The sequence below is a fragment of the Tamandua tetradactyla genome, chromosome 26, assembly GCF_023851605.1.
Source record: "Tamandua tetradactyla isolate mTamTet1 chromosome 26, mTamTet1.pri, whole genome shotgun sequence".
In the NCBI taxonomy this organism is placed as follows: domain Eukaryota; kingdom Metazoa; phylum Chordata; class Mammalia; order Pilosa; family Myrmecophagidae; genus Tamandua; species Tamandua tetradactyla.
In genome coordinates, this window is record NC_135352.1 from 310,315 (window position 1) to 332,669 (window position 22,355).

At 37.3% G+C, this 22,355-nt stretch overlaps 1 protein-coding gene across 1 annotated transcript; it reads left to right on the top strand.

Moving 5' to 3' along the window:
• Nucleotides 1–5: 5 nt before the first annotated feature.
• On the top strand, nt 6–16,710 carry LOC143669973 (uncharacterized). The gene is given in 7 exon segments (XM_077144641.1): nt 6–1,258; nt 1,949–2,075; nt 8,082–8,174; nt 8,667–8,758; nt 9,184–10,635; nt 10,637–11,223; nt 12,852–16,710. Coding segments are annotated over 7 exon segments (2,451 nt in total). The 5' UTR covers nt 6–1,192; the 3' UTR covers nt 12,886–16,710.
• The last annotated feature ends 5,645 nt before the right edge of the window (nt 16,711–22,355 follow it).

The window sequence follows — 22,355 nt, forward strand, 5'->3', positions numbered from 1 at the left end:
TCCAGGTAAAGATGCCTTGGTTCAGGAAAGCTGATGACATTCAGCATTTCTCTCTCAGCTGGAAGGGCACATGGCAAACATGGTGTCATCTGCTGGCTCTCTTTCCAGGCCTCTTGCTTCATGAAGCTCCCTGGGAGGCATTTTCCTTCTTTATCTCCAAAGGTTGCTGGCTGGTAGGCTCTGTGGTTCTCTCATCCTTCTGTCATGGTTCTGTACCTCTCTTCTTGTTCTCAAAAGGGACTCTGTCTGAAATGGGTTCTTTTATATAGGATTCCAGCAAACTAATCAAGACCTAGGTTGATCCATCTAATCAAGTTTAGCAACCACTATTGATTGAGTCATGTCTCTGTAATCATAATCTAATGCTTCCAACCTATGATAATGAATAAGGATTAGAAGAAACCATTGCTCTCACAAGATTGATTATGATTAAAACATGGGTTTTCAAGGGTACATCAGTCCTCTCAAACTGGCACAGTGATCATTCCTCAATAAGTAATCATTCCAGCACAAGTTTGTTGCAGACTCCATTAAGACTCCATTCACTAGAGAACTGAGAGAGGTTTGTTCTCATTCAGCCCATGTTCTCTTTAGAGAAATAGGGCACTCATTGATCCTTTTAATGCCTGCAAATGGCTTAGATTACAGTGAGCTTAGTTGGTAGAATTGAGTAATAGCAGATATTTATAGTTGGTAGGGAGGCTGGTGTTCAACAAGTGAGTTCATCAATACAGAGTTGCAGTTACTAAGATGGAGGATTATGCATTGTTGAGAAAAGAAAATGTGAGGACTAGTTAATAGAAGTAAAAAAGGAATCATTGATTTTCCTCAAATCATAATTTCTTAAAGTTTTAATATTGTATATTTGTACAATTTTAAAACTTTCAAAATGGATACCTAAAATTTTCCCTTTCTTTTGTTCTCATTGCTCTTTTCCCGTTATTTTAGGAATTTATTCAAATTTTGTAAATAGAAGTAATGAAAAGAATTGTTGTTTCTTCAATGTTAGTTTGCATTCAGGAGTATGGTAGGTAGAGTAAAATTCATAACCCTGAGAAATTTTGTGACGAATTGGAGAGAGCAGAATGGCTTGAGGACCTTCTTTTATTCTTGAACATGAAGAGGAGGTGAAGATATTAAACAGAGGATGAACATGCGTTTTGAAGATCCCAAGGAAAATTGAGTTTGAGTGATGTCATATCCCTGGAATGGGCAGCTAGGATCATCCTTCGGTATAGGAGTCGCAGGAGTCTGTGAAGTGAGACACTGATCCATACTTGTATTTTATGATAAATACCTGAAGTTATGGAAAATTTAATGAGGCAGCATACACTGTTCCAACTTATCCATGATACCTATTTAATTCTGTAGAATACTATACTTAACTGCAAAATTTGCTGCCATTCTATTGAAAAATATAGCTATATATTATGTTCAGATGCAAAGTACTTTACACATAAGCTCATTAGATCTTTCAAAATTTCAAACCATTTGTGAAATGATGTCATAGATGAGAGAAAACAGGTCATATGGGGCAGTAATATAACTACAGTTATAAAAGTGGCAACACATAGGTATTCATTGTCCTGTGATGAGTCTGTATATTTACTTGAAATAGACAGAAAATGTTTTTGCTGAAGTGCAAATTATATCTCACCATATGCAAGTTCTAATGACCAGTTTATTGGGAAATGTCAAGATTATATTAAACCATGTGTTTTTTGAGATATTTTAAAATTATTGAGTCAAATAAACAGTGTGTATATGTATGTGTCCATATCTGTGAAAGACAGATTGCTCAGTATTGAGAATCATCTGACTTGAAACACAAATGCAGTTCGAGCTGTCTGCAACAGTTACCAATTCCTCAGTGCTATGCTCCTAATCATTGTGCTCTGAATATTGGCAGATGGCCCTTTCTGAACACTTGTATCTCTGATGTTTTTAGGAGGTAGTGAAATTGAAAGATGTAGTTATAGAATTTACTCAGGCAGAGTGGGTCATGCTGGATTCATCCCAGAGAAGGCTGTTCAGAAGTGTGATGCTGGAGAATATCAGCCATCTTCTCTCAGTGGGTGAGTATGAAACTTACCTATCTAATCCTCTTAAGAAGTATCTAGAACAGCTTGTGTATATTGTCTTAGATTTTACTTTATATTCACATTCTGTTATTTCATAACATGAAAAACTATCTAAGATTTTTGTCTCTTTACTTACTACTTATGTCCAGTTTTTCCCCTGACTAAAATATAATCTTTGTGAACACAAATTCCATCTGTTTCTTTTACTCAATTTTAAAGACTCAGCACAATGTTGAGAATATAATGAGTATTTTCTATAAGGATAAATAAGGAGATTAAATATGCCCTAAATAATTATTGTGCTCTAGAGATTTTGTGTGGATTCAGATGATAGTAATAACACAACAGACATATCATTTTCCACATTAACTTAGAATGTTCCAAGGGAACTTATTGTATTACTCAGGGTTCTCCAGAGAAACATAGCCAACAGAAGATATCTATAAATATGAGATTTTATAAGAGTATCTCACATCAACTATGTGGATGCATGTGTCAAATTTTATAAGGTAGGCACTAGCTGGCAACTCCAATGAAGGTCATCAATGAACTCTCCAGGATGGACTGGATGGCTGAAGAAGACATGGAATTTCTCTCTTCTCCCTTAAAAGTCTCCAACAAATTGAATTAAATCCAACTGATTCAGTTCTCTCTTTGTGGAAGACATTCCCTTATTTGATAATAGATATAATTAGCCATAGATGCAATAAACTAAGTAATGATTTAGTAAACCAGTCTTCAATTTATTAATCAGCCATGAAATTTCTTTGAAGTAATGGTTATGCCAGTGGTTACTTGACCAGAAAACTGGGCACCCTCACATGGCCAAGTTGACATATGAACTTAACCATCACAATTTTTTTTGAATTCTTTGTGAAAATCATAATGAACTATTATGGAAATCTAGAATTTTTCTTGTCTGAAAATATAGAGTGTTCTGCCATCTGTTCTTGAGCTTGGCTCAGCAACCAGAAGTTCTCGCTGTATTTGGGCATAAGATCAAGATTTAACACTTTGATGGTGAAAAATGGTCAATATTCTATGTTCCAGGTACTTTTCCCCAGGCTGACCTTCAACAGTTATATTCTTTTTAAGTCATGATAGTGGTTTGAAGCTGTATGTACTGCAAAAAAAGAATATTCTTAAATCTAATCCATTCCTTCACATGTGAACAATTGTTTGTATTAAATTTGATGAGGTTACTTCAGTTAAGTTGTGTCCTTTCTTAAGCAGGATGGGTTTTCATCTATTACTGCATAGATCTCTTATTTTATAAGAGAATAAAATTCAGAGAGAGAGAAAAAAAAGCCATAGGTATAAAATTCTGAAGTTGATGAAACCTTGAAGAAAAGAAAGAAATCAGGAAACAGCATCATGTATCTTGCCATATGGCAAGCTAAGGAACAATGGTTTCCAGTTGTGAGTCTCAGAAAGCCACAGTCTTGGGGAGAAAATGTTGCCTTGATGATGCATGGATTTGGACATTTCCCAAGGCTCAAAACGATAAACTAATAAATTTCCATTTTTAAACCAATCCATTATATACTCTTTGCTTAAGTAACCTAGGAAGCTAAAGATAGAGTTTGGCCCAGGCATTTGATGTGCTTTTGTTTCATATACCACAAATGGCAATACAGCTTCAGAATGGGGTAATTGGTTGAGGCTGGAAGGATTATGAGGTCATTTATAAAAATGGGTTAGATATCTTTGAAGAGAGCATTCAAAGACATATGGATGTGAAAGGTATTTCCAGTAATGCCCTAGAAGGAAATGATGATGTATTATGGAGATAAGAGGAAAGATGATTCCTGTCACTATTGAGTTCTGATATTGTGTGGAAGACAGATCTTCACTTATGAACTTGGATATTTAACTGAGGCAATTTCCAAGATAAGCATGGGAAGTTCAGAATTCTAATCACCACTTATGTTAAAATGTGAGAGAAATGTGATAAGCTAGGAACTGAAATCATGGGCTTAAAGAAACCAGATATTGGTGATTTAGAGAACCTGAAGCTTCTGGAAAGTGAGCCCCCAGAGAATAGCCCTTCATGTGAGGGTTTAATTAAACATGAGAAAAGTCAGCAATTCTGTTCTACTCAAGATTGGAGATGCAGTTATCCAGGAAAGATTTGTGGAATGTTGTTCTGTCTGTGTACAACATTCACAACTGACAAGTTGTTTGCAAAATCTGCCTGAGCAATCACTGGCAGCCTTGATGAAAAGGGACAGATTGTAGGAAAAATCACTTCAAGGGTAGAGCCATTGAAGCTCAGGTCTGGACCAAAGGCATCTCAGGCAAGAAGGTCAGCCTGGCAATATATGTAGAAAGTGTGTGTCTTTTTCACAGCTTGGAGTGTGTTGGCCTCACCCCATGTTGAGTACCACCCCACTCTTTCAAATGGTGGAATCAGAACCCATTAGGATTGTAGAATTTCTCTCTGCCACCACATTGTTCTGAGAGGTTTGTGACTATTCCCCAAAGCTTTCAGAGTCAGACCACAACCCCAAAGTTCTGAGAGGTTGGAGATTTCACTCCTGTGTTTATAGAGAACATAGCTGTCGCACAAGCACTTGGGAGGGCTGAAATTGCCACTTCATCAGTCTTGGAGGACAAAATTTCATTATGTATGTGATTCTCAGAACTTGAAATGTAACAGAGTATACCATGCAGGGTTTGGAACCACAAACTGTGCTTTCCTTTCACCTACCAATCAAATGGAAGTGTTTATTTTATGCTTGCCACTCTTTGTACATTCTTCTCTAGATTTCACAGGTACACAAGCAAAGGGCACTTGTGCTACAGGACAGACCACACCCATAACCAATTTTGATTAGACTTTGTACTAAGCATTGCTTCTGAAATGGCTCAAATTTGGGGAGGATATTTTAATGGAATGAAAGTATTTTGCCTATAGAAAGAACAGGCCTTTCTGGGTTGCAAATTGTGGAGTGTGGTTGTTTGAAATTGTATGTACCCAGGAAACATTTTGTTAACTAAAATCCATACCTATGTTTTTTTTAATAGCTGTGCTTTTATACCAATTGTAAATATGATCTTTTGGTGAATTCCTTCAGTTAAAGTGTGTACCACCCAAAAGAGGATGTGTTTTAATCCTATTACTGACATACTTTATGAGAACTTTATTAAGAGAATAAAATTCATACAGAAAGAGAAAGCTATCTGAAATAAGCTGAAATTATGAAACCCAGAACAGAAGAAGGAGACCAGGTGATCCTGTTTGTGTCTTGACATATGACAGGCTAAGGAAACAGGATCAACACATGCCAGCTCCAGAATGCCACAGGGTTGGAGAGAAAGCATTGTCTCAACTGTACTTTGATTTGGACATTTTCCTGGCTTCAAAACCATGAGCAAATAAATTTCCAATTTTAAGCCAACCACTTTCATGGTGTTTGCTAAAGTAGCATAAGAAGCTAGAACATCACTGTGCCCATTTGAAAATATTATGTACTCCAGAAAAGCCATATTTTAATCCTGACCCAATCATGTGGAATCCAACAATAGTGTAGTTGGAAATTTTTATTAGATCATCTCCATGGAGATGTGACTCAACCCATTCCAGGTGGGACTTGATTAGTTTACTGGAACCCTTTAAAAGAGAGAATCAGAGAATCAGGAAGGACAGAAACATCAGAGCCAACAGAAACTTCACAGTAGAGCTGACAGTTGCAGGCATATGGAGAATAGGGACAAGATGTTAAGCAAGGCAGAACCTGGAGAGAACCAAGGGAAACCAAAAGATGAAACCCAGACCTGGAGAAGTAAAGTGAGGAACACTCACTGGATCAGAGGCTGAAAGCAATGGAACCTGGAGCAAGGGACCAGCAAATGCTAGCCACATGATTACCCAGCTGACAGAGGTGTTCCAGACACCTCTGATTTGAAGAAATAATGTACATGTCATTCCAAAGTGGAAGGAAATCATTCTTTGTAGATAGGAGGCAGAATTTGAAAGTGATGAAATTAGATATATAGCAGAAGAAATTTCCAAGTTAACTATGGAAAATGCAGCATGCATGGCTGTTCCTTGAAGGTTATAGTAAAATGTGAGGGAAAAGAGATAAGTTGAGACTGAACCCTTGGGTACAAAGGAAATTAAATTGGTGTCCTGGAAAAGTTTTGGTTTCCACAAAATGAGACCACTGTTAATTGGGCCATAAATGAGAATTTATCCAAGCATGGAAGTTACTCAGACATTACAGGAGAAGCAAGGATTGGAGAGAACATCCAAAAAGGATTTGTGATAGGTCCTTTTGTCTGATCACTTGATCCCAGTATATTTCAGAGAAAATGAAAAAAGCACTGTGGAATCTGTATAATTGGAACCATTGCCTGTCTGGTATAAAAGGAATAATGTAGAGGGAAAATGTATTCAGAGGCAGAACCATGGAAGCTAAAGTCTGGAGACAGGAAAACTTGGGCCAGGAAAATGGGCCCATCTATACATGTGGAGAGCATGCATTTGACCTGGAAGCAGAGGGCAGACTTTCTGCTTCATTGTTCAGGAAGAGTTGTGCCACTTCAGGCCTTAGAAATGGTGGAGTCCATTAACTAGGGATTGACAGGAGCCCAGCTGACACACCATTGTTCTGGAGGGGTTGGCCATGTGCCACCAAGATGGCAGAGATCCTGGGTGTGGCTCCAAGTATGGAGAAGGTGGAGCCAAGAAAAAGATGTTGCTCCTAAAGAACTTCAGTTTTGCAACAAACCCAGCATTTGGAGAGAGAACAGGGCCACATCATAGGCCCTTGGAAAGGGTGGGAATGCTGCTTTCTAAAACCCAAAGGATATATGCCTCTCAAAATTTTAAATCTAATGGAGAATACATGTGGGTTTCCAGAACTGTATGAATACAGTGACCTCATTTTATTTTTATATATCTATATAAATATATATATTTATATATATAGCATTGGAAACATGTATCCTATGACTGTCCTGCTTTTGTATATTGGCATCAGATAACTTGCTCTAAATTTCACAGGTCCAGAGCCAGAGTGGAATTTTTACCTTAGAGCAGACCATGTCTATAATTGACCTCATTGAGAATTTTTACTGGCTTTAACATCTTAATGTATTTGAATTGTTACTGAAATGATTTAAGGCTTTGTGATGTTGTGATGGAGTGAAGGTGTTTTATATATTGAAAGCACATGTCTTTTTGGGGGCCCAGAGGTTGTAATGTGCCAGTTTGACAATGTTATGTTCCCTAGAAAAGCTATGTTTTAACCATGATCTAATCATGTGGGAGCAGCTATTTTAATCCTGATTCAAAATGTCTAGGTTGGAAATTTTGATTAGATCATCTCCACGGAGCTGGGGCATGCACAATTGTGGGTTTGACTTTTGATTAGATGGAGATGTGACTCAACCTATTCCAGGTAGGTCTTAATTAGTTTACTGGAACCTTTTAAAAGAGGGAATATTATGGAGAGAATCAGAAATGACAGAAACATCAAAGCCAACAGAAATTTCACATCAGGTCTAACCCAGAGGCAGACACATGGAGAATAGGGACACAGACATTTGGAGATGCTTGGAGCCCAGTAGATGTTGCTATAAGATGGTAAGCAAGGCAGAACCTGGGTAGGGCAAAGGGAAGCCAAGAGATGAAAGCCAGCCCTGAAGAAGCAAAGTGAATAGTATCCACAAGAACAGAGGCTGAAAACAATTGAGCCCAGGAGTAAGTGACCAGCAGATGCCAGCCATGTGCCTACCCAGCTGACAGGTGTTTCTGACCCATTGGCATTTCTTGAGCAAAGGTAATATTTTGTTAATACCTTAAGTTGGACACTTTCATGTCCTTAGAGCTGTAAACTTGTAAATTATTAAATTTGCCTTTATAAAAATATTCCAGTTTTAGTATATTGCATTCCAACAGCTTGTAAACTACACAATCACCTTCAATAGACTTCATGATAATATATTGTTAACTGCACAGAACTCAAAATTTCTTGTATTTTTCCCCATAAACAGGATATCAAGTCTGTAAATCAGATGTAGCTTCAAAGTTGGTTCAAGGAGAAGAACTGTGTGAAGGAGTTGGATTTTTTCAAAACCAAAATTCAGGTGAGCACTTCCTTGAAACATGTATTTAGGACAAGGAGGAACCTTGTCAAAGAGTGACTCAAATATCACCTGTAGATTTCTGCAAGTTATATTTTCTGAAATGTACATGTACATATTGGAGAAATTTCCTCATTTCAAAGTATCAAATACTTAACACTCTGTATTCAAATGTCATTGGCTTTGGAAAAATAGATGTCTATGGACAATTGGATTTCAACTTTCACTTATGGCCTTTTCTCATCCTTAGCTTCAATGCTTTTCCCTCTGTTTACCTCCCCAACATATTTTTGAAATAATTTTTCTTATAATTAAATCTTGAAAATATTTTCTAATTGATAGTGTCATACAAGTGGTTCTACTACCTCAAGTAGTATCAAATCCTTAATTTGAAATTCTTTCTCAGTTAACTGTTAGAAACAATTGTATTGCTATGTGTGCTACTTCAAAATATTCATCTTCCTAATGCTGGTCTAGAAATTATTGGTTTTTCAGTTCTTTCAGGCAGGGAAGATAGTGTTAAAGAACAAGAAATGCTATCTGTGCATCATAGCTACAAAAAAGACATATCTACCATCATATCATTGGTAAGTATTATGGCTGTAACCCTGGTCTTCCAAATAGATACCTGGAAGTGGAATAAATTAAAAATTCAGTACAGTCACTTAACTGTAAGTTGGTTTAAATGTGACTCCAGGAAATGTCTGTGATAATTTGAATATAGAAAACAATTAATTTGAGCACAATAATATAATCTTCCTTATATATAAAAAGATAATTCTATAAATACAGCTCATCTACTCAATCTCTGAAACATTATAAAGTCTTCAAGACTGATTAGAAAGTTCTGCAGTTGAGAAGCTACAAAAGAGTAGATCTCTGTACATGCAGAAGAATAAAATGATTCATAAATAACATGGGAGATTGTCACTGATTGGTTACTTTAGAATTCAGATGTATATGGATTGATATCTATGGACAAACCTCTTACATTTTCTCCTCTACTTCCTAGAAGCAGAATTCTCATACTCAAAAGAATGGTTTTATATGTAGTAAATTGCCAGAAGATTGTACTCATAGTTCCAGAGTGTTTCAACATGTATTAACCCTCAAAGGAATGAAATCCTACTTCAGTAATCTATTTGGAAAAGCCCTCAATGATCTATCATCTTTTAATCAACAAGAGAATTTTCACCCTGGAAGTAAGTCATATGCATGTCATCTAATTGAGAAATCCTTCATTCAAAACTCTGGCCATACACATTACAATGGAACTCACATTGGAGTTGAACCCTGTGAATATCATCTATGTGGAAAAACCTTTCCTAAATATTCTGAGTTGAGACAATGTGAGAGAACTCACACTGGAGAAAAAACATATGAATGTCATCTATGTGGGAAAACCTTCACCCGTTATTCCATCCTTAAACAACATGAAAAGACTCATACTGGAGAAAAACCCTATAAATGTCATCTATGTGGGAAAGCCTTCACCTATTATTCTATCCTTAAACAACATGAGAACACTCATACTGGAGAAAAACCCTATAAATGTCATCTATGTGGGAAAGCCTTCACTAATTCTTCTAGCCTTAAACAACATGATAGAACTCACACTGGAGAGAAACCATATGAATGCCATCTATGTGGGAAAACCTTCACCCGTTATTCCATCCTTAAACAACATGAAAAGACTCATACTGGAGAAAAACCCTATAAATGTCATCTATGTGGGAAAGCCTTCACCTATTATTCTATCCTTAAACAACATGAGAACACTCATACTGGAGAAAAACCCTATAAATGTCATCTATGTGGGAAAGCCTTCACTCATTCTTCTAGCCTTAAACAACATGATAGAACTCACACTGGAGAGAAACCATATGAATGCCATCTATGTGGGAAAACCTTCACCCGTTATTCTATCCTTAAACAACATGAGACGACTCATACTGGAGAAAAAACCTATAAATGTCATCTATGTGGGAAAGCCTTCACCCATTCTTCTATCCTTAAAAAACACAATAGAAATCACACTGGAGAGAAACCATATGAATGCCATCTATGTGGGAAAGCCTTTACCTATTATTCCATCCTTAAACAACATGAGAACACTCATACTGGAGAAAAACCCTATAAATGTCATGTATGTGGGAAAGCCTTCACTCATTCTTCTATCCTTAATAAACATAATAGAACTCACACTGGAGAGAAACCATATGAATGCTGTATATGTGGGAAAGCCTTTGCTCATTCTTCCAGCCTTAAACAACATGATAGAACTCACACTGGAGAGAAACCATATGAATGCCATCTATGTGGGAAAGCCTTCACCCGTAATTCTATCCTTAAACAACATGAGAACACTCATACTGGAGAAAAACCCTATAAATGCCACCTATGTGGGAAAGCCTTCGCTCATTCTTCTAGCCTTAACCACCATGATAGAACTCACACTGGAAAGAAACCATATGAATGTCATCTATGTGGGAAAGCCTTCACCCGTTATTCTATCCTTAAACAACATGAGAAGACTCATACTGGAGAAAAACCCTATAAATGTCACCTATGTGGGAAAGCCTTCAATCAATCTTCCAGCCTTAAACAATATGATAGAACTCGCACTGGACAGAAACCCTATGAATGCCATCAATGTGGGAAAGCATTCAGTTTATCTTCTTAGAGTATATGAGAGAATTCACACTAGAGAGAAACCATATCAGTGTCATTTATGTGGTAAAGTCTTCACCCATTATTCTGTCCTTAGAAAATACAAGAGAATTCACACTGGAGAGAAACTCTATGAATGTCATTTATGTCAGAAAGTCTGCACCCATTGTTCTTACTTTAGAAAACATGAGAGAACTCACACTGGAAAAAAACCATATGAATGCCATCTATGTGGGAAAGTCTTTACTCTTGGGTCTGATCTTAGAGTGCATGAGAGAATTCACACTGGAGAGAAACCATATGAATGCCATCTATGTGATAAAGCCTTCACTCATTCTTCTAGCCTGAAACAACATGAGAGAACTCACACTGGAGAGAAACCGTAAGAATGACATCTGTGTGGGAAAGCCTTCAGCCAATATTTTAACCTTAGACAACATGAGAACACTCATACTGGAGAGAAACCCTATGAATGTCATTTATGTCAGAAAGTCTTTGCCCATTATACTAACCTTAGAAGACATAAGAGAAGTCACACTGTAATGAAATCTTAGGAATGTCATCTATGTGGGAAAGCCTTTACTCACTATTTTAACTAGAGACAAATAAGTGCCTTTCTCCTTAGCATTCAGCCTTGCCTAAAGGACAATCAGTTTTCAGAGTTCCCAGGTGAAGGAGCGCATGTGAAAAAATTGAATCCATATATAATACTGTTTCCATAGTATCACAATATCATTTATAACACTGAATACAAAGTGGTCATTCATGTAATATTCACTCACTCCCCCCTTAACTAAATTCAGACTTAGTATCACAAATTTGACTGATGTGGATTTATCACATTTAGTCTCTATAATGGGATTTAAACTTATTCTCCCTTAATGGCATGGTATTGATAAGGTAACTAAACAGATTTTGAAATAATTATTGAATTGTAGATTTTATATATAAAATTGGAATAACAATGTAAAGAATGCCTGGTCTGTTCAAAATCCCAATGGTTATACCTTCATCACATTTACCCCTTAACACAAAATACATACTAGTGCATGTTTCCTCAAAATAGGAACACTCTCCTATTAGCCACACAAACCCAAATCAGAAAATGAAAAGATCCAATCCACAGCTCATTTTTTAATTTTACCAATTGTCCCTAGAGTGGGAAAATGTTTCCTTGTCCATTTCAGCTCATGCTTTTCAAATTGGAATTGTTCCTAGACATTCTCTTGTGTGCTTGACACATTGGCAAGCACATATGATGCTAACTCGAGTCTTCCCATGGCTTCCTCCTGAACAGACACAGGCCTAAATTCCAACAGCAAACCCCAGACTGATGCTGTCCTCTCCTCAGTTCATCCCATCCAAAGGACCTGAAATCCACCTACTCCAACCCTAGTGATGTGAATTTGATAACTGGACGAACTTTTCCATACACATGGAAAAATTGTTTTCTCATATAATGAAAATGAAATTTATGGGGCTATATCCTGAAAGCATCTATGCCATCATCCACACCCAGTATTATGACACTAAAAATTCCTGATGATCCATATAACTCTATTTTCTCACAAAAGTTACATTGTCTTTAGGAAACATGAAGATTCATAAAGTCCAATTAGAAGTTATAAGAAATAAATAGTCTAGGATCAGTCATCAAATATAAAACATCTCACTAGTTCCTAATTTTGCCATTTTTCCTTAATCATTCACAAATCTCCCCCCTCCATTGAGACAGTATAAAGCATAATGAAAGAATATTCATATATGCTGACTGTCACATTGCATATTTTGTATTAACTTCTTTGTTTATGCAATTTTTGTAATTAACATAGAATTTTTTTGTGTATTTTAAGGATGCTGAGAAACCCTAAATATTTTTCAAATGATCTTGAATGGATATTTTTGATCTTATTTTTCCATTTGCTGCATTCTCCTCCCATACCAATCATAAGGCATTCCTTGATTGAATTTACATCATATGAAAAGTCATAAAATTATGTCTTTTTGCAGGAAGAAGGAAAATTTGAGGCATGTAAAAAGATAAAGCTGCAAACACAGCAATAAAGAGATTGGAAGACAGTGCTCAGAATGGAGTGCCAAGAATCAGATCTTTGGCAGGGGTAATTTTTGTACAACTGTGTTACACCATTTCCTAGATTCCACTGTTCAAATATCAACAGCTCCTTCAGGCAAATCTTTACTTAGTCATGTATCCAGGAGTCAGGTCTCACCTTGAATGTTGTCATGGGATTCACCAGGTCAAACTTGCTGACATGGGGAAGTTCATATAAGTACAGATATATCAACCAGTTTTCAGACAGAGACAAGTCTACAGAATCCTATAAGCTGAAATTAGATTGAATAATGGTGGTCCTATAAGCTTGCAATAAAAATCTCTAAAGTGGAAGATGGTGGAATAAGAAGTGCAGAGTTTCCATTAGTAAAAACACCTAGAAGACACCTAAAAACTGTCCTAAGCTGCCATTCTGGGCTCAAAAGATCAGTGAAGTACCATGCTGGAGGAAGAGAAAGAGAAATTGTGATGGAGAAACTATAGTGAGAAACTCACTTGGCTGTGCCTATTTGCACTTACTCCCCACCCTTGAGTCTAGTGGTTTCTGGTCAGCCCAGTTCCTCTATGTCAGAATGCTGTGGAATGGAATTTGTGAAGTCCCTTGCAACATTGGGAATAGGGTGACATGGCACAGTTCTGATACATTTGCTGCTCAACAAAATTGGACATCTTGATCCCACAGCCTTGCCCCATTCCACACAGGAACCCATGGCACCTGGAATACCATTGTTTACTCAAATAGAGAAGCTGCCATGAATGACTCAATTGGCCATGTCTGATGGTGGTCATCCCCAAGCCCCAAGACAAAAAGCTTCTGATAGGCCTACTTCCTGTCTAGTGGGCTACAGCAGACTGAAAGAATTGGGGAAGTTCTCCCTCTGCCAAGAATACAGGTGGATGCAGCAGAGCCTGGCCCAGGAGTTGATCTGCAAAATTGGATTTCTAGGTCTCTCTTTGGCCCTACCCAAGCAGATTCCTGAAATGCCATTATTTCTAACTGCCATAGAAATAGAGCAGACTGAGTGCTAAAATATCTTGCCTTTGTTTTTTCCAAATTGTGCCATCTGTGAAGGCTTGGAATGTGCCTTCTTGGGAAGTTGTTTTCCTGGTCCTCTCTCCAAGTCCCTTTGGAATTCTTCTGCACCCCCTGCATGTGCCCTTGGCCTTGCTTTGACTGGGAAATACAAACACAGTGCCATATAAGAGCTGTAACAGAATCCTATCAACAACAAAATCTTAGATGAGAGGGAAACCAGTTTTCAGAATCTCAATAACTTAATGGTCCAAATAACAAGCACAAAAGTACAAGCCAGAGAAATAAGAGTTCTTAAACTATGTTCAGGATTTTGTGGATTTGAGAGCTTTTTTTATGAATTGTTATAAAAAAATTGAACATATATTTTAAGTGATGGTGATTTTGTAAAGGATACTTTGGCAGCGATCTCAGAAGTTGTTTATGTTGATATGCTAGAAGGAGATACAGAATGCCATGCTAGATTTAAAACTCCTGAGGATGCTGAAGCAGTAATAAATACATATACGGAAATCAAAAAGAAACACAGCTGGAAACTCGAGGTCCTTTCTGGTGATCATGAACAGAGGTATTGGCAGAAGATTTTGGTAGATAGGCAGGCCAAGCTTAATCAACCTCAAGAAAAGAAAAGAGGCACTGAGAAGTTAATCTCCAAAGCTGAAAAGATTAGACTGGCAAAGACTCAACAAGCAAGCAAACACATTAGATTTTCTGAATATGATTGAACAAGAGAAAACTATAACTCACCTATGATGCTTCACTGGGTACTTGAGCTATTCATAGGAAATCCACTTCTATTATGGTTGTGCTGCATAATGAATATTGTTCTAAGACCTATATCTAACTAAAAGAAGTATCTTCATTCCTCAACTTGTAAATAAAACTTTTTTCTAGAGACAAATACATTGTATACCACAATTTTCATTAAACATTTTATTTGTTGAAATCATCTTGTGTAAATCAGCCTCAAACTGATTTAGTAAATAAATGTGTTTTCAACATTAAAAAAAAAATGTACAAGCCATACTAATAAACAAGAATATGGCCAGGCAAAGGAATAAATTAAAGAGATGTAAAAACTGAAACAACCACTCACAGATATTCAAGCAAATCTAAACCAATTCAGAGATGAAGGAAAATGTATATTAAAGAATATTAAGACACTGGGTGAACATATAAGAAGAAGTTGAAAGCCTGGAATAAAACTAACAGAAAGGCAAAATAGATGAGATTAAACATGTTAGAAGCAAACAGCAGCAGTTTTGAATGAATTAGTAAGAAGAAAGAACTAGTAAGAATTAGTTGTATAAGGCAGGACATCTGAAATAAAAATGAGAAAAGTGTACATAGAGGCAAAAATGGAAAAATTTGAGCAGCATCTCTGGGAATTGAATGATAGCATGTAACTCACAAACATACATGAAATGGGCTTCCCAGAAGGAAAAGAGAAGGTAAAAGTGGCAGAAAGTATTTTCAAGGAAATAATGGCAAAAATTATTCCCAAGTCTTATCAAAGACATTAAGATACAAATGCATTGGAATCCAAACAGAATAAACCTTACTAAACCCACTCTGAGACACACACTAATCAGAATGTCAACTTCAAAAGATAGAAGATTTTGAAACCATTAAGAGAAAAGCAATTCATTACATACAACAGAATTGGAATTAAATTAAATGCCAACAACTCTGTAAATGAACCCACTACTGTCCCCCATCCATGAGACATGACTTCCAATGGTACAAGCCTCTGTAGCACTGTGGGACATGATAGCCAGGGATGATTCTTGCCTTGTCCACATGAGTTGAGAGTTACTAAAAGTGGAGAAATAAATGAATTAAAATAAAGTTTCAGTGGCTAAATCTTTCATGTTTTGTTGAGAAGTCATTCTGGAGGCTATGTTATGCAAGTTGTAGCCAGATATTTCATGCTACCAGAATATGCCATAGCACAAACAACACTATTCCTGAAAAGTCTAGGGAATGACCTTATGCTCTATCTAAGTCTATGTAAAGGTTTGCTTAATAAGTTCATTTTCTCAGAAAATTAAATCCTCCAGATTGATCATAGGCAAGATAAGTCCTGAAACCCATAAGTACCAGTCACTCCAGGAAAATAACCAGATTAATTCATCTATCCCAGAAATCCAGTACCCCTTTCCAGCATGAAAAAATTAAAATTGCCCTTTCTCAGGTAGCCCTGTAGGATGAAAATAAATGAGAAAAAGAGGTATAACTGAGAAGTTAGAATTCTGTAAATGACTGTAATTACTGACTCATTATATAGACATTTCTTTATAGAGTATAATGTTTTAGAATAACCAGAAGAAAGTACCAGAAGTTTTAGAACTGAAATCCAGTAGTTCTGATCTCTGATAATGATTGATAAGTATATGGCAAAGAAATAGTTGTCTGTGTGTATGAATCTACTTCAGGATGTTTTCTGTTGTTCCACTGACTCTCTTACTATAATCTGTCAATACAACACTGTCTTAGTTAGCCTACCTCAATTGTAAGTCTTAATATTGTATAGATTGCAATACTAGTGGTCAGTAAGAGGGAGGGATAATATGTATGAGATGTTTGGGATTTTCTTTTTCCTTTTAATTTCATTTTCTGGACTACTGCAAAGGTATTAAATATGATCCTGCTGGTGAATACACATCTGTGTGATGATACTGTGAACCATCTATTTTATACTTTGAATGGCCTTTATGGTTTGTGCAGCTATCTCAGTAAAAAAATAGGAAAAAAATTAAGTGCCAATTTCTTTTCAGAAACCATGGAGAAGAGATGGTACTGGAATGATATATTTAAACTACTGAAAGAGAAAATATGCCACCAAAGAATTCTTCAACTGGCAAAACTCTTCAAAAATGAGGGAGAGTTTTAAAATATTCATTGAAAAACAGAAGCTGGGAGAATTCATTAGCAAGATTCCTGACCTGCAAGAAATATTAAAGGGCATTTATGTCAGGTGAATAGAAAAGACAGGGGAGAGAGAATTGGATGAGATTGAGACATGAAGATTATCAGTAAGGGTCCCTTAGAGGACCAAAAAGAGGCAATAAAACATATAAAAGCCTAGGATAATATAGTTGAAGTACTATCTAAAGAGTAAGAACATTGTGTGTTAATGTATTAAACTCTCCAATTAAGATGCACAGATTGGTGAAATGGATAAATGAATGATATGTCCATATTCTATCTGTAATAGACTCACCTTAGACCAAAGGTTACAAGTAGATGAAAGGATGGAAAAGTTATTCCATTCAGGCAGTAACCAAGAAAGAGCTAAGGTATCTATACAATACTAGACAAACTTTCAGTACAAAAAGTTTATGAGACAAAGAACATTATATATTAACAAAAGGGGCAATTCACCAAAAAAAAAACAGTCATGAATGTTATCTGTCTGTATTAGGTTTCTGTAGAGAAACAGAATCAACAGGGAACACTCCCAAATATAAAATATATAAAAGTGTCTCACATGACCAAGAGAACAGAGTCCAAAATCCACAGGGCAGGCTGTGAAGCCAACAATTCCAATGGAAGATCTGGATGAACTCCACAGGAGAGGCTCACCAGCTAAAGCAGGAAGAGAGACTCTCTCTTCTGAATCCTCCTTAAAAGGCTCCCAGTGATTAAATTAAGCATCACTCACTGCAGAAGACACTCTCCCTTGGATGATTACAAATCAGCTGTGGATGAAGATGACATGATCATTATTTAATTCTATGAAATGTCCTCATCTCAACAGACAGGCCAGCACTTGCCCAACCAGACAGGTACCACCACTTGGTTAAGTTGACATATGAACCTGACCATGATAGTCCACCCCTTGTCAACTTGGCTAGGTGAAGTTGCTTAGTTCTATTGCTGTGGACATGAGCCAATGGCATGTGAACCTCATCTGTTGTTGATTACATCCACAGTCTGCTAGGAGATGTGCCTGCTGGAGTGAATGGTATTTGATTTAATTGGCTGGTGTTTAAATGAGAGATTCAACATAGCACAGCCCAAGCAGTTCAGTATACCTCATCTCAGCCCTCATAGCTCAGCCCAGGCCTTTAAGATGTAGAAAGAAATCACCCCAGTGAAAGTTGTTGGAACACAGTGGCCTGGAGAGAAGGCCAGCAGAGATCACCCTGTGTCTTTCCACATAAGAAAGAACCTCAGTTGAAAGTTAGCTGCCTTTCCTCTGGGAACTAATGAAATAAATTCCCTTTTATTGAAAGCTAATCCATCTCTGGTGTGTTGCATTCTGGCAGCTAGCAAACTAGAACAGAATTTGGTACTGGAGAGTGGGGTGTTGCTGCAGTTTGCAAGTACCAGATATGTTGGAATGGTTTTCTGAATGGCTAAGGGGAAGATTTTGGAGGAACTGTAAGAGAACGATGGAGAAGTCCTGGAGTGCATGAAGAAACTCTTGATGTAAACAGAACCACTGCCAATCTGGACAAAGGGGGCCACAAAAGGGACAAATTGGAATTTGCACAGTGAGAACCATGTAAGCTCGGGTATGAAGCCAAGAAACACTGGCCAGGAGAGTGGACCCACACATATACATGGAGAGGGTGAGTTTACCCTGAAGGACAAAGATGAGTCTCCCACATTGTTGCAGTGGAAGAGTCATGCAACCTCAGGCCTTAGAGAAGGTACAGCATACTCCTTGAAGGACTGGGGAGAGCCTGGATGCCACCACATGGAGGGGTTGAGCATGTGCCCCAGAAATGGCAGAGAACCCAGGAGTGGCCCTGATGTCCGGAAAATGGAGTCAAGAAAAAGGTGGTCTCCTCAATGTTCCCCGAGGTCGATTCATAAAGAGGCAGGCCACTGCATAGGCCTTTGGAAAGGGTGGAACTGCCACTTTCTAAAGGTGAAAGATAAATTACTTTCAGACTTTGAAATCCAGTGGTGTTTGCCCTGCAGGTTTTCCTTCCAATTTCTCCCTAAGTATCCTATGACTGTCCCTCCTTTGCATATTGGCACCAGATAGTCTGTTCTGAGATTCATAGGTCCACAGCCAGAAGAGAATTTGTGTCACTGATATAATTTATGGTGATGCATATAGTTGCCAAGTTGACAAGAGGTGAACATGTGGTAGTTAGATTCAGTTGTCACTTGACAAGGGGAAGGTGCCTAGTTTTGTTGCTGTGGACATGAGCCAATAGCATGTAAACATCCAGTTTTTAGCTTCTAACGTCTTAAGACTTTCTGTCCACTTGGATCTTACATGTACCTTGGCTCTCCCAGCAGTGAAAGCTTCATTTTTCCCCATGAGTCAGAAGGAAACATCTATATCTATCAAGCACAATGAGGCTGCAATGCACACATTTATCTGGGTAACTTCAGAAGGCTTCTTATTTTTCCCTACAAAAGTGATATCTAAAGATATTTATTGAGCCCTTGAATATGCTAAGGACTTTATGCATATTATTTGGCATTATTAACCCAATCTGTTACATGAAAAGAAAAAGGTACTTCATATGTAAGTATTTTATTGAAGGTCATGAAATTGGGCAGATTCAGGGCCAAAATTTGAAACCAGGTATCTTAAATTGAGACCAAGTACATTTTCTATTACATGAAAGTTACCTTTATGGGTGTTTACAAGGTTATATGCATGGATAATTGCCCATTTCTGTTTATTGATAATTAAGCATGTGTAGAAGAAAGAGGTATTTGCAAAATTTTCTGTTTGAGTTAAAATGTACTTATCAACAACGGTGGGTTCTCTGCTCAGTGCATTCAAATGATCAGTGCTTGAGACACTACCATTTCAGAAAAATAAAGGATCTATTACTAACCACAAAGGAGGAGATCAGATGGCCTATTGGCCTAAAATCACTTTCCAAAACTACAGTAACTCTGTCAGAAGATGGGCAGATTTTAGGACAACAAGCACAACAGATAGAGATGTGAAGGTTGGAGATGATCTAATTATTAAGCCAGAACAGACTGATTACATGCTTAGTCACAGAACATATGTAAGAAAATGGCAGTCTTAATATTATGAAAGGTGTTTGAAAATGTTATGTGTATTGGAAGCAGGTAACCTTTTTTAAGTTTCCATAGCCAGAGGAGAATTATTTACCAGCACAGTCCATGTTATAACTGATTTCTATTAGTCTTTGTGCTTAATACCATTACTGAAATTATTTAAAGCTTTTGTGATATTGTGGTAAAATAAATGTATTTTGTATATGGAAATAAAATGTCTTTTTTGGGTCCAGATTGTTCAGTGTGTTGTTTTGAAGTTGTACCCAGAAAATGCAATGTTTTTTTATCCATTCTTTTAGGTACAGACATACTGTGTATGGGACCTTTATGCCAGGTTATTTCAAATAAGTTGTGACCCAACCCTTACAAGGTGATGTTACAGTTTGCTAAAGCTGCTAGAGTGCAATATACCAGAAATGGGTTGTCTTTTACAAAGGGATTTATTGTCACAAATTACAATTCTAAGGCCATGAAAACACCCAAAATAAGGAGCCAAAAAGATGGTATCTACTCAGAATAAAGGCAGCTGGCACTGGGGTTCCTCTGCAACATGAGAAAGTGTGTGGCCATGTCTTCAGTCCTCTCCTGGCTTCTGGTATCAAATAGCTCTTTCAGCTCCTGAAGGTCTGTCTTGCTTCTGCCTGGGGCATTTTCTGTCCTAGCTTTCTCTCAGTATTTGAGATCTCTTAAAGGATCAAGTAAAGTAAAACTGAATGGGCAGTAAATGAGCAGGGTCACATCCCCATAGAAATAACCTAAGCAAATGGTTCTACTCACCATAGGTCTTATTCACAATATTGGATTGAAAGAGCGTGGTTTTTCTCGGGTGAATAACAGTTTCAAACCACCACAGTGGGACTTAATCCTTTTATTGGTGTCTTTGTGAGTACATAAAAGACAGAATAAAAGCTCAGATAGCTGAGAGAGCAACATCTGGAGAACTTTATAAGGAGCTGGCAGAAAAATCCCCAGGAGAAACTTATAGAGAAAAATCCTAGGAATGCTAAGAAATAACCCGCAGAAGCTGAGAGAGGAGGTTACTTGAATGATGAGCTGAAAGCAAAGAAACCCAGAAGTGAAGGATCAGCAGACACTGGTCATGTGCCTTCCTACCTGAAAGAGGAAACACAGATGCCAGTGGCCTTTCTTCAGAGAACATATTTTACTGTAGATGCCTTAATTTGGACATGTTCATAGTCTTAGGACTGTAAATTTGCAAACTAACATTCCCATTTTGAAAGCTAACCCATTTCTGATATGTTGAATTCCAGCAGCTTTATCAAACTGAAAAGCAGTCACTTGTGGTTTAAAGTTTAAACGACATGTGTCAGCTGGGGCAATTATGCTTAGATCCAACTTTATCTAACAAAATAGTTTTAGAGTTGCAATGGATTGGTTCTGGGCCTGGCTCACTAATAAACTTTAGGGACAGTGTTTAGTGACCATAAGGCCCTAATGTTGTAAAAGAGGATAAAGGGGTACAAGTAAGTGTCTGTCACAAAGTGTTTACAACCACAAGATAAAGGCAATATAGTTACATAGAAATTAAACAAGATCAAGTTAGCTGCATCTTTATTCAGTAATTTCAGGTACTTACCTCTGGCTATTCCAATATACTAGAAAGCAAAATATGTCTATATATGGATTAAGAAATCATAGTAATTTGTTAAATTTTAACTTGTGATATACAGCTTCTCTCTCTCATTTGGTCATTATCGCAATCTTGAAGGTTATCTTGTAGATCAACCTACCTTCTTAATGCTGAAAAGAGGCATTGATATTATGAGGTAGAGGAATTAAACTGGATGCTCACATTAGAGAGAGTGGTACCTCATTTTCAGGACTTATCTGGTATAGGGACAATCAGAGGTATAAGTCTCAAAAAATAAACTTAATGAATACAACGTTTAGAGAGTCTTAAATAGAGTCTTTTGCATTCTTTAGGGTTTTCAGTAACCCTGGTGGTTGGGGGTTGGCATTCTGTGACAGTTTGCAATATCTGGCTGAATTACTTGGTTACTTGCATAAAAGTAACCCTAAGAATTATCTCTCAACTCTACTTGAAGCCTCTTAGCCATTGAAACTTTATTTCCTTCCCCCATTTTGTTCAAGAAAGTATTACCAATTCCATTATGCCAGGGCTCATTCCTGGGAGTACAAATTGCTGGGAGACTTACACCACTGCAAGTAATGTCCCATATTGGGGACAAAGGTAGTGAGTTTACTTGCTGGATACCACATCTGAGCCACAAAAGAGGTTCTGTGGGGGTGACTCAGGCACTAAGTAAATATAAGCTTAGCTTCACAAATGCATAAATAAGTTTCATAAATGCAAGCCTCATTAAATTGGCTTATTAAATTGGAACCTCTATTGCTTAAGGGAACAGGTGGAATTCCCCAGGTG